Source organism: Sinohyriopsis cumingii, chromosome 1 (assembly GCF_028554795.1).
Source record: "Sinohyriopsis cumingii isolate HCF-2022 chromosome 1, ASM2855479v2, whole genome shotgun sequence".
Lineage (NCBI taxonomy): Eukaryota > Metazoa > Mollusca > Bivalvia > Unionida > Unionidae > Sinohyriopsis > Sinohyriopsis cumingii.
The window spans coordinates 156,404,599-156,431,199 of record NC_142961.1 but is presented as its reverse complement, the minus strand read 5'-3'; the positions used below and the strand labels follow the sequence as shown (position 1 = coordinate 156,431,199).

Below are 26,601 nucleotides of genomic sequence, written 5' to 3'. Positions count from 1 at the left end.
ATCTTGGAGGATACTATTCACCACATGCAAAGTGGGTCAAATTGCAATCTTCAAAGTGGGTCAAGCTGCAATCTTCAGAGTGGGTCAAGCTACAATCTTTTCACATTCTGGAGGCTTTTCATGTGTTTTTGGATTATACCATTGCAGACTAGCCATGGCAGTTCATTGTGCATAATTTTTGTTTAAGACTACATGAAATTATGTGGTCATGGGCTTTATATTTCTAGTAAGGTTCCACAAATATCTTTGCACCTCATTTATCCCATGCACCCTGCGGCAGAGTTAAAAGTAAATGAAAAATGGTTAAAAATAAATTGAATGTTCTTTCTCCTTTGCTGATTATGCTTTTTATTTTCATTTTGGTATCATTCCAAAATTATTCAAAAATACATCTAACATGTTTTTTTTGCATGGCCCAAGTAATAATATTAACAATAAAATAATGTTTATTTATCCATTGTGATATATTTATCTAACAGCTAGTTTGCATTATTGTCTTGCAATTAAAATAAATATACATGTAATTAGTAAAGAATCTACAAGGTTAACATCTGCTGCATTAAAAAATTCAATATAACAGAATACAAATTATACACAGTTTATATAGTCTTGTCATATAGATATATCACACCTGTCAAGTATACAGTTCTTATAATATCAGAAATGTAATTTATTTAAAGCTGATTCATTATGTGCTTGTTTAACATCTTTTGACCTGCCAACCCGTATGGTTTAACTTTTGACCTGCCAGCCTGTATGGTTTGACTTTTGACCTGCCAACCTGTATGGTTTGACTTTTGACCTGCCAACCTGTATGGTTTGACTTTTGACCTGCCAGCCTGTATGGTTTGACTTTTGACCTGCCAGCCTGTATGGTTTGAGTTTTGACCTGCCAACCTGTATGGTTTGACTTTTGACCTGCCAACCTGTATGGTTTGACTTTTGACCTTCCAACCTGTATGGTTTGAATTTAAATCTTACTAAAATGACCCTTATATTTTGAACTTATGGAATAATAAAAAAAATAAAAAATATGATCACCATGGTCAAATCTGGATATTGGCTTGGCCAGATTTGGTCAGGATCTGAGTTTTCATATCTGATTCAGTTTAATTGGTTATGGAATGAGATTAATTTTATGGGAGTACCTCATATGTTTTATTATCAAATAGTTTGTACACTTTGCCTATAGTGTAATGCATTATCAAATAGTTGATACACTTTGCCTATAGTGTAATGCATTATCACATAGTTGGTACACTTTGCCTATTGTGTGTGCAGTTTCATATTTTTGATATTATAACATGTGAACATATCACTTTATGTGATTCTGATTGGTCCAAATAAGCCCATGAAATTATTTTGCAGTATTCTCTACACTGATTGGCTGTCATTGTGGGGAAAACTTTTTTAACCCTGCCTTCTGTTATGTTTTGCTATGAATGAACATTTTGGCTGGCATTTTTAAAATTCAATTCACAAAAGGAATTGGTGGCCCCGAGTGGTCTAAAGCACTCACTGTTATGGATCACTGCCATCTCACCTCTGTCTTCGTGGGTTTCAAGTCTCGGGTTCAGCCTATGGGAGTATGTGAGAAAGCTTGCCAGTAGCTTCTCGTGGGTCGGTGGTTCTTTCCATGGTTTTTCCTGGTTCTTCACCATTAATACTGGCTGCCATGTATAGCCTATCTTGTGCTTAAAAATGGCGTTAAACTCCACAACAACAACAACAACAAATGGAATTGGGGGTGGTGGTCTCATCTGTCTGAATAGGGCCAATTTACCACTGCAGGGGCTTGTTATGTCATGTATAACATATCATAACATGAAAAATGGCTAAAACCCCAAGACAAGAACAACAACAACAAGTAAAACTAAGGGTATTGCGCATTTCATAGCGAATCATGTCAGTTGGGGTTGGAGGAGGGTGGTAAACCTGAAGCATGGAATCCACCCTATATACAAGCACGGTGTAAGTGTTAACATACAGAAGTAAATAAACTCACCTCTGACAGAAGTTTATCCAACCACTGCATATTTAAGCGGTAAATGTGTGATGTGATTCAGACTCAGAATGAAATTTTTGTACATATTCTGTATTCAGCTGTTCCAAGACGGACACTGCAGATGTCCACACAAATACATTATAGTAAATGAGAATTTCTGCATCCAGGAAACCTTTCAAATGAATATTACAACAATATAATGTTTGGTTGTGAAAGTGACATGTTAAGTTATGTAAACATGGACCGTCTACTGCATTCTAACCGGTACTGCATCAAACAATCTGACATCACGAGCATTGGATATTTTGTTGAAAATGATTTTATCTGTGTAAAATGTTCTGTTTATTTGGTAGGACATTTGTTCTTTGACTTGTAGATTGTAAGAAATGCATAATCTACTTTTAAACGTTAATACTAGTTCAACTTTGTTTGGGACTATTTTTTATACACAACAAATGAAAGGTGCAATGTCTGTCAGAAATTCCACTGAAAAAAAACTTTGTGATAAAAAGAATCACAAATGGGTAATGATTTAATATTAAATTTATTAAACTCGTTGAATAATGTCCAGCTATTGCTTGCCAAGGCTCACAGAAGCTGGACATTATTCAACTTGTTTCATAAATTCAATATTAAATCATTAGCCATTTGAGATGCTCTATAACTGACCATGTTTTTCATGCAGAATGACTTCATAATCAATCTTTGGCTTTTTCATTATAGCGTTATCTAGAAATGACAAACATATGAAAGCATGCTCAAGATGAAAGGGACAATCCACCCCTTAAAATGTTCACACAGAACAAAAGTATTCAGCTTCTTAGTTATGATAGGAGAAAATCAAGTAAGGCAACAATAACAGTTATAGAACATCATAGTGTGTCATTTTGAGTAGTGCTTACTGTGGGAGAGATAATTGCTAAGCCCATGTGAATAAACCCCAAGATTATATCAAGCTGAGACATCTAGCAAGAAGCTGTTGACATCCGTATGGTTTGGAACTGCAGTTTCTGAAACTTTCAAATGCAAATTTTCCAAGTTAACATTAGCAGTACATAATATTTCGTTTCACCTGTCTGAAAATTTGTCTAACTGCGTATAAATATTGACTGTCTTCCTGAGAAAGTTGTGTTAGTGTGAGAGCAGATCTTTACCATCCTGCAATCTGTTCCATGTGTAAGGAAAAGATATCATAAAATATTCTCTCTGAACTTTTGGCATGTATGAATCAATTGTTTTCATTTGACTGTCGACTTGTGTTTATTTAGATGCCTTGGTGCTTGATTATTAAAGACCCTGAAATTGTAAGAACAGCTTTAATAAATATAATGTAATCTTTAATAGATATCCCTCTAAGAATGCTGAAAATTGATGATGTACATTTTAAAATATTTCTGATGTTTAAAATCATCCTAGCTGCTATTTGGATAGTCTCTGATTGTAAAAGTATTAATGGCTTCTCCACAGTCAGTACAGCAAAAGATAAAATCTGGAAAATAACTGTATTGTACAATTTTAGGATCAGAATTTTGGGAAACAACTGTTTTCTTCAATTTTAGGATTAACTGATCCGACAGAAATCCTCCACCCCATGCCTAGATACTTTTTTAAAGAATGGCTGATATCAATAATCATACCTGTGTCATAGGGGTCAGAAAAAGGTAAACAAAGGACATCACCAAGACATGTTGTCCAGTGTATCCAGTCAGTAATCTTTGAGGTTACTTTAGCACATAAATGAAAATGATGCCAATCTGATGTTTAATATGGCTGCTAAATAACTATCTCGAAAATCCTGTTATCACAACTTTTTCTGAATTTGTGGCCAAATCAGTGTGTGGGTTTCAAGACTTCTTATGATGTCTAGTTAATCCTAAATGAAAATGGTGCCAATCTGATTCCCAATGTGGTCTTGCTATTGCTACTCCTTCTGAATGTAAGGTCATACTGACATGAGGTTTTGAGTTGGTGACTTCTTATAGTGTCTAGTTGGTCCTAAATGAAAATGATGCTGCTTGTGCATCTAACGTGATTCCATCCGCTGCCATTTTGAGAATCTTGGTATTGTTACTCCTCTTGAATGGATGGTCATATCAGCATGGGATCTTTACTTAAAAACTCTGTATGATGTCTAGTTGATCCTAAATGAAAACAGTGCATATTTCTGACCTCCAATATATCACTACTTCTGACATCCAGTATGGCTGCCACCAGAGTGATAATCTTGACAATCCTGTTACCTTAATGAGTGAATGATTATATCTGCATGTGGTTTTCAGTGAAGGACCTTTTATGATGTCTAGCTGGTCATAAATGAAAATGGTACCCATCTGATCTCCAATATGGTCACTACAGTGGCAGTCAGGCAAATCTTATTACTTTCTTGACTGGTCATATTTAGTGTTCTTTCACCAGAAGACTTATGATGTATAAATGGTACTGAATGGAAATTATGCACCTCTGATATTCAGTATGGCAACTATGGCAGGACTCATGAGAAACCTTGTTATTGTTACACCTCAGTAGTAATAGGGGGGCAATATACAGACAGTGGAAAACCCAGTCAAAAAGGCCATGGGGCGATGTACAGACAATGGAAAACCCAGTCAAAAAGGCCATGGGGTGATGTACAGACAATGGAAAACCCAGTCAAAAAGGCCATGGGGCGATGTACAGACAATGGAAAACCCAGTCAAAAAGGCCATGGGGCGATATACAGACAATGGAAAACCCAGTCAAAAAGGCCATGGGGCGATATACAGACAATGGAAATCCCAGTCAAAAAGGTCATGGGGCAGTATATACGGACAATGGAAATCCCAGTCAAAAACACCCTGGGGCAATATATGGACAATGGAGAATTGAACATGGGAAATATTTTGCCTGTATATGGACAAGGGAAGGTGTTATTGTATAGGGACAATAGGAATAGCCAGTATGTCATCAGTCTGTTCATGGGATTCTTGTTTCATTGATGATAAATGATCTATAAATCACTAACAGGAATATTTTTTAAAGTGCCGAAATAGCATTATGGTTGATTATTTTCTTGAACCTTTGACTTAATTTTTCTGTGATTGTCATCTTTTGATTTAATTTGAGTGCAACAATGTGGTTTTTGTTTCTCATGTTGTTAATCAAACATTCATTTCATCTATCTCCATGTGATGATGTATAGATCAATAGGTCATCTTTTCATCTTTTCTCATCATTTAAAATATTTTGCAGACGACTTTGACACAAGATAAGTATGTATTATTTGAACATATAATCAGTTTGCAAAGTTGTCAGTTTCAGTCCTAAACTTGATGTTCATGTCATAAATAAAACTTGATAAAATTTGTAATTTTGTTAGTTACATTTGTGATAATTCAACTTGCAAGACTCAGTGCTCATTTTATTTTTATCAGAAGCATTAACAATGCATATCAGCTTTTCATTGTGTTTAATATTTACAGGCTGGCTTTTCCATGGGACCAATGGGTTCGGGAAATTTTGATTTACGGTCAATGTTGAATAATCCAGCAATAATGAACATGGTGAGTAACAAATGAAAGATTCATATGGAGTTGTGAATGAGACTGGTGGAGATTTCTTCACTTAATAACAGTCTATGTTACTAGATAACAAATACTAATATGCTGCATTGTGTGTCTGCAGTACACACAAAGTACTGACCATTTTCCACTCAAGTCTATGTTGTATTCACTGAATTACATCCCAATGAAGTCTCCAGGATTTAAAGATGAAAACAGGCCTGCTGTTGGGTAATAGACTTAATTGATTTACCACCCAGGATCTTACCACCTGCAGCATGTCCTCTATGGATTTTGAGGTAATCCACAAACTGGTCAGATAGAAGTGTTACGTGTTTAGTCTTTTCAACAGTAACAAGAAAAGAGTGAAGACAGCAAGCTTTGTAAAATTTAACAAATAATTTATTTCCCTAGAAAACAAGGTAAAAATGAGGGAAAAAATATACGGTTTTATGAATCAAATCCAAAAAAAATCCAAGAATAATCCAAGAATTAAAAAATAAAAGTCCTAGTAATAAAAAGTTCTAATGAAACTGTGTTTGAATCCTGATGAAATCCAAAAATGGAAGGCAATGACATATGCTGTGGTCAGCGTCGTACTGATGTGACAACAGTTCTTTGTTGAATCACAGAAAATAATATTCCAGTGTTTGAATTCTGTGTAAATCTCGATAACTGTCTTCATCCAATAATTAATTTAGAGCACAGGTATTTCCAGGGGAAAATAATATCTTGGAATCCAAATAATTTGAAGAAAACAAAATAATTAGCCCAAAAAACTGGTCACAAGATAAAACACCTGGACATCTCCAGTGTTAAAGCAAGTAATAACTATTCTTTCTCAAAACATCAATAATAAATCGAGTTACAGCACAAAACAGATGCCTGGAAAAACCTAATTGATACATGTTTTTTGTCATGTACTCCAAGTATGGCTTCGATTTCACTTTATGAATCTTACTCTGAGAAAGAATTAAAAAATAAAAAAAAAAGTTGTTTACATCAACTCTTACTGATTCTGAATCAAGGTCAGGAACTAGGTCACCATTAGATACAAAGTTTCTATTATTGTTTGCGAAAAACAGTCAGGTCAAATAGAACTGAACTGAATTTCTGGAAAATGTCAAATCCAGTAAATAAAGTTACATTACAATAGCATGTAATGGAATATAAATTTTTTTAAAACTAACAAACAATTAAATTAAATCAAATATAAATTAAATCAAATATACATAACAGTAGGCACTCATGCAGTGGATCTAAGTGACAGTTACAACTGGCGAGAGAAGCACAGCTAGAGGATCAATACACTTTGTGCTTACTGTGTACAGATTTGAATAGCATCAACATTTCAAGACTTGGTGTGGCAAAGGACAGTAACTTTGGTGCTTGCTGACAAATACTTAGGTCTTTACACATAGGATGATATTCAGTAATCCACACACCTATGGTATATACTTCCTTATAAGTTTAGTCCAGCTGCAAACAACATAGACCCTGTTCTGCTGGTGCATAATGTTTCAGCAGATCATAGTCTTATGTTGTTTTGTTGTACTGACAAAATGCATAGACCCAGATCTGCCTGCATTATGCAATGGCAGATCTGAGTCTGCAGTTGAATTTGACTTCTAAGCAAGTATATATGGTATTTAGAAACAGAAATGACACATTTATAGGGACAGAACACTCACTGACGATGACACATTTATAGGGACAGAACATTCACTGACGATTACCCATTTATAGGGACAGAACATTCACTGACAATGACACATTTATAGGGACAGAACATTCACTGACGATGACACATTTATAGGGACAAACACTCACCGACGATGACTCATTTATAGGGACAGAACATTCACTGACGATGACACATTTATAGTGACAGAACATTCACTGACGATGACACATTTATAGGGACAGAACACTCACTGACAATGAACTTCTTAGTATAAATAACAATCCCTGTGAGCAAAAAAACAGTTGTAATAAAAAAATTGGGACTACTGTTGTTAGTGATTTGTAACGCTCTATTTTCCCCCAACCATACTGCAGGAAATATAAATAACTGTTTCAGAATTGGTTGGGTTTCTCTCATATCCTGCATCATAAGGTGGAGAGGTTTCTTCCTGTAAATGGTTTGATGGGGACGATTTTACCTGAGTTCAGCTTATAGTGATTACTTTGATTCCTATCAGTGATTACTTTGATTCCTATATGTGATTACTTTGTTTCCTATCAGTGATTACTTTGTTTCCTATGCATCCTAAGGCAAGAGAGGAGTTTTACTGCTATGAGTTAATTAGTTTCAATTCATCCCCTTTAATTTCACTTATTTCATGCCACATTTTGAACCTATTTTCCATTTACTATTCAATAGCTTTTAAACAAGTGAGGAATTTATTTTATCAATAGGTTCATTTTTTCACATTTCTAGTGAAGTTCATTAGTTTGTGTGACATTCGAAAGATTTCTCCCTTTTTAAATAAGTTCAAAAAGACATCTGTGTTGGACCTGTGGAAACTTAGAGCTTTTAAGGCATTCATTGTTTCAATTGAAGGTATGATTTGATTATGATTTTTCATGTATGGTGTGAGCTTCTGATATTGGGCAGTGGGTCCTTCATCCATCATGTGTTGTGCAGATGTTTGATGTACATTGTTTTTCCATAAAACATTTCCTTGTTATCATTATGGAGTCCACATATCTAGTCAGATTTAAATATGAGCTTATGTCATGAAAATGTCGGTTGAGTTGAATAATGAATGAGATCTATTCATATTAATGATGTCATTTTTGCATCAGATTGGCTTGTTATCACTCTGGAAGCCATAATTCTGATCCAATATTGGTCTCACTTATATTTGTAGTTATACCCTTAAGATCATGGATGACTTCAGTAATGAGCAAGATCTGTATATACTAATAGGGCGATCTTAGGAGACTTTGATAATGAGCAAGATCTGTATGTACTAATGTGGTGATCATTGATGACTTTGATAATGAGCAAGATCTACACATACTAATGTGGTGATCATTGATGACTTTGATAATGAGCAAGATCTACATGTACTAATGTGTTGATCTTATATTTGATCATGGATGACTTTGATAATGAGCAAGATCTACATGTACTAATGTGTTGATCTTTTATTTGATCATGGATGACTTTGATAATGAGCAAGATTTGATAATGAGCAAGATCAGCATGTACTAATGTGGTGATCTTTGATGACTTTGATAATGGCAGGATCTTATATTTGATCATGGATGACTTTGATAATGAACAAGATCGACATATACTGATGTGGTGATCTTATATTTGATAATGGATGACTTTGATAATGAGCAAGATCTACATGTACTGATGTGGTGATCTTATATTTGATAATGGATGACTTTTGTAATGAGTAAGATCAGCATGTACTGATGTGGTGATCTTTGACGACTTTGATAATGAGCAAGAGCGTATAGTTGATCATGGATGACTTCAGTAATGAGCAAGATCTACATGGACTGATGTGGTTATCTTACATTTGATCACAAATGATTTTGATACTGAGCAGGAATCATGTACTAATTTGGTGATCTTAAATTTGGTCATGAATGACTTTTGATAATGAGCAAGATCTACATGTACTGATGTGGTGATCTTGCATTTGACCATGGATGACTTTGATTATAGTAACATCTGTGTGTACTGTGTTGATCTTATGTTTGACCATGGATGACTTTGATTATAGTAACATCTGTGTGTACTGTGTTGATCTTACATTTGACCATGGATGACTTTGATTATAGTAACATCTGTGTGTACTGTGTTGATCTTACATTTGACCATGGATGACTTTGATCAGAGCAACATCTGTGTGTACTAATGTGTTGATCTTACATTTGACCATGGATGACTTTGATCAGAGCAACATCTGTGTGTACTAATGTGTTGATCTTACATTTGACCATTGACATTTGATACTACATTTACCTACATAATGAATGGTCAGCATTTAAGTTATGTAAGTCAGATACCAGGCCTATTTGGGACTTTCTTTGTATTGACTAAAAATGCTTTCTCTTTGATTTTTTGTTTTTCCTGCTAAAATATTAAAGAGCCAAAGAAGTTATAAAGATATTTATGATAGATAACAGTATAATAAAATATATCCTGATAAAATGATTCTTCTTAATTACAGGCACAGAATTTTATGACAAATCCTCAGATGCAACAAATGTAAGTAGACACGATTATCTTGTTAATTTCAAGTCTATTTTCCTTGAAAAGGTGGCTTCATGGAGGATGTACAAGTTTTTTTATCATGTGTATAACTATGTTGGATGGCATCAACAGATGAGTTTTTATATAAACATTTAAAATTATAAACATGGTGCAAATTCTTGAAATAAGAGGAGAAAATAGTGGTCTGTAGGCTGTGTTAGAGTAGAAATATTAACAGTACGAGAATACGTAAAACAGCCCATTAAAGATAACAGAATCATTAGTATGGAGAATATTTTCCAGCAAAAAATAAAATACTAGCTAACAAACTTGAATTATAGAGTTTGTTTTTGTGTAATAATGCTTCCAGAAATGTCCCTTTGAGAAAGTGTCCTTTATGTAGAAATCTTTCTGGCAAATTGAATGGTAACTCAGTAGATATTCGCTGTGGATGACACAGTTCTTGTGTATTATTCCCGTAGTATGCCCACATTCAGGATATAATTCTACTGTTTCATTTTAGGATGGCCCAAATGATGTCTGGTGCTACACAACAACCAAGTGGTGGCAGTGATGGTGGTGGTGGTAGCAGCAGTGGTGGTGGTGGTGGTGCACCAGATGGACTCTCAGGACTACTTCAGATGTAAAAAAATTTATCAAAACATTTTGTAAACTGCAGGGAGGACATGGCTATTGTCTCACAGCTAGATTTAACTCTAAATTCATATTTAACTGTGCTGCAGATGTGTTTTTCAGAATTATGTGTTGAAATTTCTCAAAACCATTTCTAATCTAATATGCTATTCACCAAATGATTTTATTGATCAACTTTTGATGAAAATGTCAAAATGGTTAAATTGGATTATTGGTCATAAAATTATCACATGCACACATTAAAATCACAGTATATCACTAACTGGAGATGAGTGTTAAAGAAAATTTATTAATTTTGAACTTTTTCCAGTCTTTTGGAAAACATTACTGTTGTCTGCAATAAAATAAAAGAACTATATCATCTTGATGGGAGTGTTTTTTAAACTTCTTATCTAATTGAAAGGGATTGGGTATCTGTTTGATGGGATTGTTTTTTAAGCTTCTTATCTAATTGAAAGTGATTGGGTATCTGTTTGATGGGATTGTTTTTTAAGTTTCTTATCTAATTGAAAGCGATTGGGTATCTGTTTGATGGGATTGTTTTTTAAGTTTCTTATCTAATTGAAAGCGATTGGGTATCTGTTTGATGGGATTGTTTTTTAAGTTTCTTATCTAATTGAAAGCGATTGGGTATCTGTTTGATGGGATTGTTTTTTAAGTTTCTTATCTAATTGAAAGGGATTGGGTATCTGTTTGATGGGATTGTTTTTTAAGTTTCTTATCTAATTGAAAGGGATTGGGTATCTGTTTGATGGGGGTGTTTTTTAAGTTTCTTATCTAATTGAAAGGGATTGGGTATCTGTTTGATGGGGGTGTTTTTTAAGTTTCTTATCTAATTGAAAGGGATTGGGTATCTGTTTGATGGGGGTGTTTTTTAAGTTTCTTATCTAATTGAAAGGGATTGGGTATCTGTTTGATGGGGGTGTTTTTTAAGTTTCTTATCTAATTGAAAGGGATTGGGTATCTGTTTGATGGGGGTGTTTTTTAAGTTTCTTATCTAATTGAAAGGGATTGGGTATCTGTTTGATGGGGGTGTCTGTTAAATACACAAAAATTTCGAAGACTGATGTTCCTGAATATTTCTTGACCAAACTCTTAACATCCAGACATAACATGACTGTGATGTTATGGTCCTAGGTCAGTGTTGAGAGGTGGGTGGGGTATGGAATAAGAAGATATGTAGTAAAATGCATGGGGATTATCAATTTTAAGCCATGGAATTGGCTCTTACTATTGTTATTATTATTATTATTATTTCAGGGGCCAACAACTAGCTCAGCAAATGCAGCAGCAGAATCCAGAATTAGTAGAACAATTGAAACGACAGTTCAAGCAGTCGGATAATAAACCGCCTGGTTCAGGAGGTAAGTGAAATTTCCAGGTAGAAATGAATTATGTTCTAATAAGAATAATAGCCTTGCATGTTGTATACAGTGTATATAAAATGACTTTTGTTACCTGCGTAAGAGTCCAAATTGATTACGTCATTATTACAGTTAGGCTTCAAAAATAGCATGGATGGAGATCGTACTTGCATTTGTGATGGCATTTTTCCAAATTTCAAAGTATGCAGGGGCTAAGTAAAGTATGCTTGAAAAGTGCATGATATGAAGGAATTAAGTTAGATTGTAATTGTGCCAGGTAATGAAATTGAAGGTAGGGTACAAATCAGATAAGACATTTCTCATTCAGATTCCTTCCCCAATCTTCCACATTGTATTAGGAATATTAGCCTGCTATCCATAACGAGACCACTGGGGTTTTATTCAAGGATATTTCTTTTTCTGAAAGCAATCATCATCTTGAGTCACCTGAAACAATTCAGGATGAAGATGGCAAGTTCAACCTGCCTCACCTTTCGATGGGACAAGTATGCCATCAGTCTTGATCCCTATCAACCCCGTGTCACAAACATTTTCTGTCTTTGCTTATCATAACACACTTTATCAGTTCAGACTTCTCCATTTGGCCTCAACATCAACCCTTGGGATTTTACCGAGATAATGGATTACATCATCACCATGTTCAGATTGACTCATCTACAACAATGGCAGCATATCCAGACATCCTCCAGAAAAATATGGTGAGATCTCTCTTTTATATCATCCAATCTTTCTAGTGAACCGGTAAAGGTTGGACCTTTATCCATCCCAGAATTTTGTCCATCTAAACATAGAAGATTTAACCAATCAGAACCTCTTGCGACTTCTTCATGTTCATGTAAACAGAATTGTTGACTCCAGCTCATCGAGTCCATTTCCAGCAGGACTTGGATTTCAGCGAGAGAGTTATTTTATAACTCATTGGTTTAATCAGTATGACTCAGTCTTTTTTATGTGATCAAACTTTCATGATCATGCCTGAGATATGATTATTCCTACATCATTGGTTCAACCAGGTTGGCAGACCATGGGAATCCCATTGGAGATGCTCCAAGCAGAAATAACAGTAGATACCAATGCCAGTCCACATGGTTCAGGTGCCCATCTGCTGCTGACTTTCACTGCTGTCAGCAACTATAGGGAGCCAGGGGAATTGTCTCTACACATCAACATCCTAGAAATGAAGGCTGTTATCAAAGATCGACTCAGAGGCAAAACTGGTCCTTGTTAGTTCTGACAACTCTGTGGTGGGGATCTAGCTCAAACAGGGAGGTACCAAAATACCTAACCTGTGTGTTCTGATTTGGCAGTTTCTAAATTAGTGCAACATTCTCCATATCAATGTACAAATCAGACACATTCCCACCAGATTCAATGTCTTGGCTAACATTCTACCCCGAACAGTTCAAGTCCTTCACACAGGATGGTCTCTCCTTCACATAGGATGGTCTCTCCTTCACACAGGATGGTCTCACCTTCAATCAGTCATGTGCATTATTGGGGCATCTGATTATTGACCTCTTAGCAAATAGGTGGAATCACAAGCTACACACCTTTGTCTCTCCAGTTCCAGTCCCATTAACTTGGGCTGTGGATGCACTGTTAATCATTTAGGAGGGGTTGCGAGCATTTGCCTCCCATCCAGCAGTGATAATGTCAGAATGGCAAGATGATTCTGATAGTCTGTCTCTGTCTCAGATGGGACAAGTCCTGGGTTACCAATCTACTCATTGTAGTGTAAGATATCACCAGATTGATATCGGCCAGTCTGAATTTTCTCCAGCAACCATGTTATGGGTAATCCTTCCATGCCACGATAGACCTCTTTTTATGCATGTTCAGCTCTGTCAGGACAATATTGGTAGACAAACAATATTGGTAGACAAACAATTCAAACCTTCAATGGTGGAGAGAATCTCAAGAGCAAGAAGGCCCTCTACTCTGAAGCTTACAAGGAAAAGTGGCATGTTTTCAGGGATTTGTGCCTTACCAACAAGATTGTCCTTCTTCATGCCTTAATCCCTCAGCTGGCTGACTTCTTTCTCTATCTTATTGAGGAGAGACAGTTGGCCCTGATCTCTATCAAATCTACCACCCCATGATATTGGACACATTCTGGCATCATGGCAGACATGATTTTGGGCAGGATATGGACCTGTTGGATCTTTTATACCATTTTGCTCTCAATTGTCATAAATACCTCAATCTGGATCCAATCAAGAGTTTTAACATGGATCAATTTGAATCCGTTTAAACCTCTAGCCCACAGTTTGCTAAAGTCACTATCATATAAGTAATATTTCCTGATAGCTTTAGCTTCCACATGCAGGGTAAGTGAGCTGTGTGTCCTTTATGTCAACCCAAACTCTTCAGTTCAGATTGTTGGGTTTTGTGGTTCTCTTGACCCAACCAATCTTTGTAGCCCAAATTAGGTTACCATCTGTCAGTGTTCAAAGTGTCATCGCTTGCTATCTTCCACAGACAGGTCACGAGATAGCAGCTTTGCAAGATCCTGTATGCTCTCTCAAGCACTATTTGAAACACACAGAGACAAGTCATGACACATGCAGATGCATCTTCCTTCCGGTGTGAGCCGGAACAAAGTATATCACCTCTCAAGCCACATTTCTTGGCTGAATTGGTTTGTACACTTGGTGTACTCTGATGTCTTACCAGATTATAATCACCTCATGAAGATTACCGCCCAGAAGCTTTGAGCCATCTCTGCAAGCCTCACCTTTGAATGCAACATTTCAATCCAAGATATAATAGAAGCTGTTGGCTGGCATGCAGTCAACCTTCTTGAGCCTTCATCTCAGATGTTTATCATCACAGAGGCAAACCATGAATCTGGTAGGTCCAGTGGTGGCAGCACAGCCGTTACCAAACCCATCTAGATCAATATCTGGTAGGTCCAGTGTTGGCAGCACATACAGTTACCAGACCCATCTAGATAAATCAACATAGCCTGATAGCTTCCTTGGATTTGCCAGGGAAATTTTGGAGATAGGAAGATTTCAGTATTCATCTTTGTAACCTTATGATAGGGTCACATGTCAGTTGACCCCAGGCTGTGTTGATTATGTGATTAGAACAGGTTATCATTTAATGGGGAATCCAGCTATTGTTCCCCAGAAGGATTCCTGTGGTAGAGGGCGGATGCTTAGTATCCTCTTATTCTCCTAACATAATGTGATTGGGGAACATATTCAAAGGAGAAAACAAATGCTCAAGTAATTATGTTTCCTTGAGAATACTTGCCCAATCACATTACTTAAAATCCCTTCCAACTACCATGCCATGTGAGCACCTGCATTAGTATCTTACTCAGCTAAAACTTGACACCTGGTGGTGTCAAGGGGAAGTAATTGACAAGAGTTATTGCCCTTGCCTATTGAGATTAGAAAAAGATGATTTCTGTCTTTTTGTAGGGCTGGGTTTGTGAGGTAGAAGGCTAATATTCCTAATGTAATGTGTTTGGGGAACGTATTCTCAGCGAAACATAATTTGCTTACAAATGTGATTATTCTCAACATCTCACTTTTTCTCAGTAGTATACTTTGTCACAGATTTATAAAAGCTACAAGATATCTATTTTCCATAATAGCACTTGTGGAGGATGCCAGAATTGGTAAAAAGTAATAATATTGATAATAAGATTAATAGATTTCATATATTCTTGATAAACTGTTGAGTTGATGGCTAAACTCGCACCAGTATTAAAATTGACAGTTTTCATATTATGTACAATAAATGGATTTCCAGCACTTTTTCCTCTGACTTATTGTGGAGAAAATGTTGGCCCTAATTTAATTATCAAAGGTTACTGCTCCATGATATCAGACACATTCAGGCATGTTAACAGAATGCATATTGGTTATGATAAGGGTTTATCAGACATGTTTTTAAATTTTGACTTAAATATGCCAAAATCTCTTCCCCAGTTTCCTAAATGGCATCTGTCATGGGTGTTGACATGGTTCAGTTCAGTTCAGTTTGAACCTTTAGCCAGAACTTTGTTCATACGGCTATAATGTAGAACGTGTTTTCTGATAGTCTTAGCTTTGGTATGTTGGGTGAATGGATTGCATGTCCTTTCTGTGGACCCATGCTATTGCTAGTTCTGATCAGATGGTTTCATGATCTTAATGACAGAACCAAGTTTTGTAGCAAAGAACAGGTTGCTGTTAGCGAGCAATAAAAAAAGTGGTCATCCATACCCTCTCTTCCATTGACGAGACTTAAGAGGTGGCAGTGAAGGACCTACTTTGTGCTCTCAGACATTACTTGCAGTGGATAAGAAGTACTTTGGGGCCTGATAAAGACTTGTTCTATTGGTGAAGCCAGGGAAAGAGAAAATAACAATTCAAGCCCTTGCTTCATGTCTTAAGAGAGCATGTAATACATACTATGGGATCTCGACCACACCAGTGGTCGAGTGGTTAGAGCATCTGCCTCAGAAGTGGCAGGTCATGGGTTCGAACCCTGGGTGAATCATACCAAAGACTTGTAAAAATTGTACTAACAGCTACCTCGCTTGGCGTTCAGCATTAAGAGGTTAGTGTTATAGCTGGTTGGCCTGGTATCAGGATAATGTGACTGGGTGGGACATGATGTTACATATCTGTGGCATTATGCCCCAGTGCTAGACATCACTAATTTGCCACACTGAAGACATCATAGTGATAGGACTGAAAAATTGTTATAGCAATGTTAAAAATCCAAATCACATACACATACTATGTGATCTCAACAAATTAGATTCAGCTCATGAAATCAGAGCCATCTCTGCAAGCCTTTGTTTTCAAATTGTTTTGATCCGTGACGAAACATAAACAATTGGCTGACAGGTACAATTGACCTTCTCAAGCTTTTTTCCCTATGATCTAGCTTCGCAGAGACAAGAAATGAGTTTGGTATGTCTGGTAGCTGCAAGCCAGGACATCTTTTGACCTGCTTAAACCTTACCTTGGGTTTACAACATCACTTTCATTGGATTTACCTGGAATTTCACTTAGATAGAAGAAAAAAACACTTTTTGTTTCATTTTTCTCTTACATGTATGGTTGTCAAGGCTTTCATGACTGTTAGTTGTGCTGGTATCATTTTAGGAGTGTGGTTTATGCTCATAAAGGGAACACTGTCTTTTCCTTTGAAGGGTAACTAAGGTTACGGTAGATTGCTCTGTATTGCCTACTGTAAATACCTTTTCTCTTGACAATAATGTGATCAGGGAATATATTCAATGGAGAAAGCATATCTTCTGGCAAACTATATTTCTCAGAGACTATTTACTCAATCACATTACTGTTAAATTATTAAATCCTCCCATAGCTCTCTGCAAATGTGATCATCCCTATTGATGTATTGCTAACCTTGAGTAAACAGTGACAGCCATGTAGTGGCGGTCAAGGGAGATAAGTGGTGAGTTTCTTCTTTTCATCTCTATTTTCTACAGATGGGAAAGATAACATTTTTCATCTTTTTGTGATTACTGGATTTGAGAAGTATTGGAGCTTCTTTTCTGTTTGATATTTTACTAACAAGTTGCCTTCAGTCTATATTGTCTTACATTTGATAGATCAGTTCAATTGCATTGGTTTAATTTTAGTCCATAGTAATAATGTGTTACATCCAGAATCATGTTATAATGAATAGCATCTCACAAAAGACAATCATTATTGTATTTAACAGTTGAAAAAGCATTGAGCAAAGCGTTGAAACAAGTGTTTGGTGTTACAAAGTATCACATTAATTTTGGCAGCCAAATATAGTTAAAATTACTGATTAATGTATTCATCTGGACTGTTCCTGATGACTACAGCTGTTCCTGAGGACTACAGCTTGTGTGTAATGTCCTGTTACATTGTATTCTCTTTTGCAACTTTTAGCTCACAGTATATATGCTCTTCATTAAAAAGAGATGAGAAGTACATAATCTGTTAGTGCTTACAAAATACCTGGCCACACAGTCTCAAGATTGAGCCAACCAGACCTAATTTGGTATTAAGATATCTTGAGTGGGTTCTAATACCTGGCCACACAGTCTCAAGATTGAGCCAACCAGACCTAATTTGGTATTAAGATAACTTGAGTGGATTCTAATACCTGGCCACACAGTCTCAAGACTTTGGCTTTATTTTTCAGTCTTTTTAAACACATTTTATGTAGCTTTTTTATTTAACTTTTTTAATGAAGGACATAAGCATATTTAGGCATACACACACACACACACACACACACACACACAAAAACACACTCATATATATATTACATGATGTCTCTTGCCATTGTCAGTTTATTCCTACATGCATTCCACATGGCTGTTTCACATGGGAAAGGGAGCACATTATTTGATACCCCTTTCTGCTCTTCTTGAAATCATTTCATCTCTGGCTAAGCTACATTTACTCTTAGACTGATAGAATGACTTAGCAGCTTTTGATAAATATATATTTACAATATGTTGTCCAAATTTTTTTTCCAATGAACATTTTCCATCTTTTCCTACTTGTTTAACTTTAATAGAAGGATTTTAGAAATTTTCCGTTTAATTTTTAATCTATAACTTTAGAATGACCTGGTGGATTTAAATTTTGCTGTGAATAATAATCTTATGGCTAACAGCATTTTTGTTCTTTCTTTTCTCACTATTTTCATAGGTACCTTAATTTCTCTATATGCCTTTTATGGGGAAAGGTTCCTGTCATATTTTGATAGGAATCATTGTTAATAGGGTCTTAATTTACGGATTGGGGAGGGTTCCTGTCTTTTTTAGATTGGGAATCACTGTTCATTGGGTCTTTAAATTTGCAGATTGGGGGAGAGTTCCTATTATTTTTAGATAGGGGTCATTGCTCATGATGTCTTTGGGGGAGGGTTCCTGATGTTTTCAGATAGGGTCATTGTTCATTGGGTCTTTGATGGAGGGTTCCTGATGTTTTCAGATGGGGTCATTGTTCACTGGGTCTTTGATAGAGGGTTCCTGATGTTTTCAGATGGTGTCATTGTTCATTGGGTCTTTGATAGAGGGTTTCTTATGTTTTTAGATAGGGTCATTGTTCATTGGATCTTTGGGGGAGGGTTCCTGATGTTTTCAGATGGGGTCATTGTTCATTGGGTCTTTGGGGGAGGGTTCCTGATGTTTTCAGATAGGGTTACTGCTCATTTGGTCTTTAAATTTGTGGATTGTGGCAACCATGAAATCCAGGAATACTGATACCACATGAATAAAAATGAATTCAGTGTATTTTATTTTCATATTTGCGCAAAATTTAGAACAAAATTTAGATATCCTAAAAAACTGAAGTACAATAACAGTAAAGTAATTTAAACATCAAGTCCTTATGGACTCAGGAATGGTGAATAGGCCCATTGCACACCCCAGTATGTCAGACTAATGGAGAGTGGAGCCATGGTAGCTAAGTGGTTAGCATGACTGACTTGCAGCTGATGGGGTTATGGGTTCAAATCCTATGAGATCAGCAAGAGTTAGCTACCATTGCTTTTGGCATTAAATAATCTACATTTGTTGCTGTGTTCTAAAAACACCAAAGACCAATTCAGACCAAACACCAATTCAGACCAAACACCAAACACCAAAGATCAATTGAGACATCAGTTACCTAATGATCAGCATTGTCATAATGTGAAACATTATCTTGTCTGCGACCTTAGAAAACTCGACACAATCAAGAACTCAAGTTTATAAATTTAACCCACATTACTTTAAATTCATAAAATTGTATCATATCCTCTTTCTATTTCAGGAAGCAGTGGTGGAAGTCTGTGAGATTGTAAATCATTTTCAGCATGACTGAAGATTCATTCACATTGCATTGCAAGGATTAACTTAAAGAATGGACACAAAACAACATCATTCATTTCACCTGTCATGATATCCACAACTCTGTGTGATTTTTGATGCTTCACAGATCATCTTGTCATTGTCAGTGTTCAGTTTTGTTTGAATTGTTCATGTGTAGCAGCCTTATTTAATTTTCTTAAATGTATCAGGACAAGAAAACAACTAGTTGTCATCTCAATGTAAAGTTTTGTAAGAATAATTTTTTGAGCAAAACGTCACCTTGCCTGTCATTTATGATGAAAAGAGTAAAATAATGAGCTGTATGAAAATAACTAATAAACTTCTACCATTGTCCTAAAAGAGGCAGGCCATTAATGCTTGAGTGTTGATTATGTATTCCTGTTTGTTTGTGTCAGTATTTGTATGTAAACCATAGTCCAAAATGTAGGCCATGGGAGGACTCCTCAGTTATGATACCTCATTGATTATGCATCTCAGAAGACTAAAATATTACTACATTATGTATGTGTGTGTGTGTGTGTATATATATATATATATATATATATATGAATGAAGGACTTTGATTTTTGCATGCCTCTTACAAAGCACTATATTTTCATGTTTAAAGTAGCTTACTGTTGCCTAGATTTCAAAACTCCTGACTTATTGCCTTTTTTATAATACAATTGTTTGAGTATTTTTCTGACTGCCTGTTTTATTGCACAGACCCTGATATGCCATCGCGTAATGTGCTGGCAGATCTGGGTCTGTGCAGCTTGTTAGGAGTAATCAGTAGAACAAGCAACATTGACCCTGATATGCAGTTGCATTAAGTGATGACAAGCTCATGGTCTATCCTATTTCCAGCTGGAAGCTAGTATATATGGTACTCTTAACATTACAGAAATACCCGCCAATATTTAAAAAATCCACATTTCTTCAAAGACTGGAATATCACTATGAAAGGCAAATAAAATGGTGAGACACATCATTCTTAATTAAGTAGTCAAAATTTCTCTGAGAAAAGACCTTTGATTAACTTTTTTCATCAAGTTGTAAGAATGAACATAAATTTTGTATGATGTTTGCTGCTGACAAACTATTATTGCCATATTCAATGACTTTTTGGTACTACATTGGTCCCCCCCCCCCTTATAAGACCACCCTTTCTGCACCGGGAAAGTTGCTGTATAAGACAGGTGGCCTTTCTAGAGGGGACTATATTTATGAGATGTATGTGTTTGTATATGTATGTATATATATATGGTAAGAAACCTATATAAATTAAAGCAGTTAATATCTTCATTTAAAAGTAGCATTAATCATTAAAATGTTCTTGTCTTAAAAACAGTTATTTCAAGGTAACATAAATTAATAATTCTTATTCTTTATGTGTGAAATGTGAGGTGGGTATTGTTGGCATAAACATTGCCAAATCATTCAGAAACATTATCTAAATTTGGTACATACATTATTTTGTATTTAAAATAGTTCTCTTTCCATTTAATCCAATTTCCCACTGCTACAGAATATTCTCATGATCTGTTCCGACGTTGTTTATTTGTCTTCCCAACATGAAATTTATTGTCAGGTGAGCTCTCCCCATTGTCATTACTTTTCCTTCTGGAGTATTTTTTCTCTGTTTAGGTGATGACACTTTTAAGTTTTTATCAATTTATTCCTCTGTTGCTAATTATAGAGTATTGCAATTTAATTAGGCAGACAAAATGTTGTAGAACAAACTAAATTCCTTGTTTATCAATCTCATGATACATGTACTGTCACATGATTTTATGGTCTTTGTCTGGTATTGTTTTGTTCAGGGTTAATTTCTCTGTATTTTTTAATCTACAAAATCTATATTTAGCCTATGCTGTCCATGTTATGATCTTGACAATTATGTCCAGTTGTAATAATAAAAAAACAACAACAAATGTTTTTATAGAAAAAATATGCCCCCCTCTTGACTCTTTGAAGCCCAAACTCTATCAAAACATTGCTGACCCCATTTCCTCTAAACGTTGGCATATATAATACTAACCTTGGTGGTACATGTACTTTCGACAGCACTTCTTTGAGTAGACATGTGAGAAAGCTTGCCGGTAGCTTCTTGTGGGTCAGTGGTTCTTTCCGTGGTTTTCCCAGGTTCTTCCTCCACCATTAATACTGGCCGCCATATATAGCCTATCTTGTGCTGAAAAATGGCGTTAAACCCTATAACAACAACAACAACAACAACTTCTTTGAGTAATGAAAACCTGACATCTGGAAAACAGACATTGGGAAAGATAATCTGATTTCTCACCTTACAGTATGAATTAAATATTGGTTCTGGACACATATTTATTTTTTAAATAATAAAATGTAGCCACTTATGATGGTGCCAAGGGATTCTGGTGGTAAAAAGTGGGTGACCGCTGGTGAATTGTTGTTTGAATTGTGTAAATTAATCTTTTTATACGTATTTTGAATGAACAAAATGAACAGTTCAAGTCTGCTGCTCACCCCCTTCAGTCATTAAATCATATCACATGCACTTTGATATCATGGACAGAGCAAATTTGACCTTGTTTAATCTACATCAGGACACTGGAAAGTTTTGGCAAGTAATATACATTAAAAGTTTTGGCAAGTAATGTACATTAATGATGACCCTGAAGTATTTCACTGTTACCACATCTGCAAGAGATTATTCTTAGTTTCCCATTGTTTTCCATGTTAATGATATTTGTGTGTGTAGTGTAAGAGATGTGAGAAAACGAGAGAAACATGGGGCGGGTTGAGTGACTGAAGTTGATGGTCTAATACACTTAAAGCTTTGCTGACATATATCATACTGAGTTTCACACAAATGGGCATGTTGGACCTTACTTCCCTTTTTTCTTGACAATTTGTCTGATGCATTTAAAGACACTAACAAGCTGTTTTCAACAAGCTTTAGTCATTCATTGTTTGGAGTTATGGACCCCTTGTTTTTAAAAAAAATAAAATGAACTGTTAATCCATTATGATAAAGGGTTGGTAAGGCAGAGAGTTCAATTAAAGTGTACACAATTTTTTCAGTATCATCAGTTGTGTGTTTTGCAGAAAAGAAACATTAAATATAAAAAAGAATTGTCATTGTATTTGGAGTTGATAACCAGAACACTTCCACTCAGATGGTGTCAGATACTTCTGGGATTTAGAGATATAATTACCCAGGCTCATTTCACTGACACAGATTGGAATGTCAGAGAAAATCTAACTCTCAAAACATTGTGCTGGTAAAGTTCCTACCATAGGCTTGTTTAGATTTGTGTTATTTTCATTGATGTAGTCTCCAATATATATCCAGGAGAAATGTTGACATTTCCCAGGATTTTGATTGTTCCGAGAAGTGTCCTAACAAAAAGTATGACATGTATTTTGAAGGAAAAGCTGTTTGGTTTCATTTTGTATTTAAAAAAAAATATTTCTTCATCTTTGCAACAAAATTTTTTTCTACTTCTTTCTTTTCTTTTTTCCCAGCCTGCTAATATAAACATTATCAATCTGACTCATTTTCATTTAGGAAATTTATTGGCTTAAACCTTGAGGAATTTCTTGACTGCCAACAAATAGCCGATTCAAAAAAGAATATTTTTACTTGACAGGGTTTTGGAAGAGAAACCCCAACCAAATTAAACATTTTATTATTTCTTAATTGCAGTTAGAATAGTTTCTGTTTTTTCTCTGAATATTGTGGTATAATGGGTAATTTCTGAACTGCACAGCTTACACAATACCCTTCATGTTTTATTTTTTGCTGTCATTCCACAAGTGGCAGATAAATGGAGAAAAAGCAACATTAGACTGCTAATGATCTGTACTAAAGTATGTTCAAGTTTTTGATTTGTCTGTTGATTCCTCTTATAAGCAGGTGGTACTGTAATGTTTCATTACAATGTGTAGACTAAAATGATGCTGCTTTCCAACCAGCATGACCTGGTTTTGTAATTTATATTCCATTGTCAGGATCAACCACCACCATTCCTATATTTTTAGGGAGCTTCCAGCAAGGTGAGGTAGGCAGGTGTACTGTGCAAGTGAAAGTTTATTGTTGTACAAGCTGTTCATGAATTTGGTTCCAATCAGAAACATCGCAACTGTAACAATTGGTTTGCAGTTTTCATTTGGCCTGAACCACATCCTAAGATAAACCACAGAAACATGATGTTGTGAGATCATTAAATATGAGAAAAAATAGAAGAGTCACATTGACAAACAGACTGAAAGTTCAAATGACAAAACATTGAATTCAGGAAGAAGTAGGTGAAGCACAAAATATAAATCTTACTCTTGTAATTTGCATCAGTATTTGCACACATTTATCTGATTTGTCCTCAAATGTTATCAAATGCATGTAAATATATTTTTTTAAAAGTGCTAAAATTATTTGTTTACTGTTTTCTGGCTGTATACATTTAAATATATTCAAGAACACATAAATCAAATAGTCGTTTGTGTCACTTATCAACTTTTATTTTTTTGCATTATTTTGATACAATGTACATGTATGCCTTTTGTTTTCTGACTACAATGTGCTTTGATGTTTGGATGTTTGGTAGCGTGAAAATTTCAAGGTGCACATGTGCTTTTATGTGCTTCTCAATATGGCTATCATTTCTTCATCAATCATTAATTAATATTGGTAGCAAACATCTTTTTACTGCCATAGTTGACTGAAATGATGTGAGAAATAAGCGTCCTTCAATTAAGAACTGATTTCATATTTTCATTAAGTCATGCAGCTTGAAACCTGGCTAGATATGGTGTAAACCACCTTAGCAAAGCATGATATAGCCAGTCATGTAAAAAATGGTATTAAAACCAACCAAGATATAAATTGTGCATTGATTGAATAAAAAAAAAACAATCCTTTTTTTGGATTTATTTTATTTTAATGCTTTTGTAAAAACAAAAAAAAGACGGGTTTAAAAACTACGGCTATTTTGTAAAACCTTTAGAATCTAATTTTAAGAGCAGTTGTCCCCTAGTATTCTGCAGCAGAAAATTTTTTTTTGAGAGATGGTATTTCTAGAGGGAGATAACAAAAATGTGAATAATGATTACAAATAAAGTCAAATCTGATTTCTAATGTGAACAGAGATGTGAGTAATGATGTCATATAAAGCCAGAATGTCATTTCTAATGTGAACAAAGATGTGAGTAATGATGTCATATAAAATCAGAATGTCATTTCTAATGTGAACAGAGATGTGAGTAATGATGTCATATAAAGTCAGAATGTCATTTCTGATGTGAACAAAGATGTGAGTAATGATGTCATATAAAATCAGAATGTCATTTCTAATGTGAAAAGAGATGTGAGTAATGATGTCATATAAAGTCAGAATGTCATTTCTAATGTGAACAGAGATGTGAGTGATGATGTCATATGAAGTCAGAATGTCATTTCTGATGTGAACAGAGATGTGAGTAATGATGTCATATAGTCAGAATGTCATTTCTAATGTGAATAGAGATGTGAGTAATGATGTCATATAAAGTCAGAATGTCATTTCTGATGTGAACAGAGATGTGAGTAATGATGTCATGTAAAGTCAGAATGTCATTTCTAATGTGAACACAATATGAGTAATGATGTCATATAAAGTCAGAATGTCATTTCTAATGTGAACAGAGATGTGAGTAATGATGTCATATAAAGTCAGAATGTCATTTCTAATGTGAACAGAGATGTGAGTAATGATGTCTTATAAAGTCAGAATGTCATTTCTAATGTGAACAGAGATGTGAGTAATGATGTCATATAGTTAGAATGTCATTTCTAATGTGAATAGAGATGTGAGTAATGATGTCATATAGTCAGAATGTCATTCTGATGTGAACAGAGATGTGAGTAATGATGTCATATAAAGTCAGAATGTCACATCTAATGTGAACAGAGATGTGAGTAATGATGTCATATAAAGTCAGAATGTCATTTCTAATGTGAACAGAGATGTGAGTAATGATGTCATATAAAGTCAGAATGTCATTTCTAATGTGAACAGAGATGTGAGTAATGATGTCATATAAAGTCAGAATGTCATTTCTGATGTGAACAGAGATGTGAGTAATGATGTCATATAAAGTCAGAATGTCATTTCTAATGTGAACAGAGATGTGAGTAATGATGTCATATAAAGTCAGAATGTCATTTCTGATGTGAACAGAGATGTGAGTAATGATGTCATATAAAGTCAGAATGTCATTTCTAATGTGAACAGAGATGTGAGTAATGATGTCATATAAAGTCAGAATGTCATTTCTAATGTGAACAGAGATGTGAGTAATGATGTCATATAAAGTCAGAATGTCATTTCTGATGTGAACAGAGATGTGAGTAATGATGTCATATAAAGTCAGAATGTCATTTCTAATGTGAACAGAGATGTGAGTAATGATGTCATATAAAGTCAGAATGTCATTTCTGATGTGAACAGAGATGTGAGTAATGATGTCATATAAAGTCAGAATGTCATTTCTGATGTGAACAGAGATGTGAGTTAATGATGTCATATAAAGTCAGAATGTCATTTCTGATGTGAACAGAGATGTGAGGTAATGATGTCATATAAAGTCAGAATGTCATTTCTGATGTGAACAGAGATGTGAGTAATGATGTCATATAAAGTCAGAATGTCATTTCTAATGTGAACAGAGATGTGAGTAATGATGTCATATAGTCAGAATGTCATTTCTAATGTGAACAGAGATGTGAGTAATGATGTCATATAAAGTCAGAATGTCATTTCTAATGTGAACAGAGATGTGAGTAATGATGTCATAAAGTCAGAATGCCATTTCTAATGTAAACAGAGATGTGAGTAATGATGTCATATAAAGTCAGAATTCATTTCTAATGTGAACAGAGATGTGAGTAATGATGTCATGTAAAGTCAGAATGTCATTTCTAATGTGAACAGAGATGTGAGTAATAATGTCATATAAAGTCAGAATGTCATTTCTGATGT

General features: G+C 35.2%; 1 protein-coding gene across 1 annotated transcript in view; it reads left to right on the top strand.

Moving 5' to 3' along the window:
* Window positions 1-24,502, top strand: part of LOC149808207 (small glutamine-rich tetratricopeptide repeat-containing protein alpha-like) — a 69,141-nt gene extending 44,639 nt beyond the window's left edge. The window contains exons 8-12 of the mRNA XM_089974718.1: window positions 5,464-5,544; window positions 9,738-9,775; window positions 10,284-10,403; window positions 11,675-11,778; window positions 19,566-24,502. Coding sequence (XP_089830844.1) covers window positions 5,464-5,544; window positions 9,738-9,775; window positions 10,284-10,403; window positions 11,675-11,778; window positions 19,566-19,588 — 366 coding nt within the window. The 3' untranslated portion in view covers window positions 19,589-24,502. The remainder of the gene's footprint in view (window positions 1-5,463; window positions 5,545-9,737; window positions 9,776-10,283; window positions 10,404-11,674; window positions 11,779-19,565) is intronic.
* The last annotated feature ends 2,099 nt before the right edge of the window (window positions 24,503-26,601 follow it).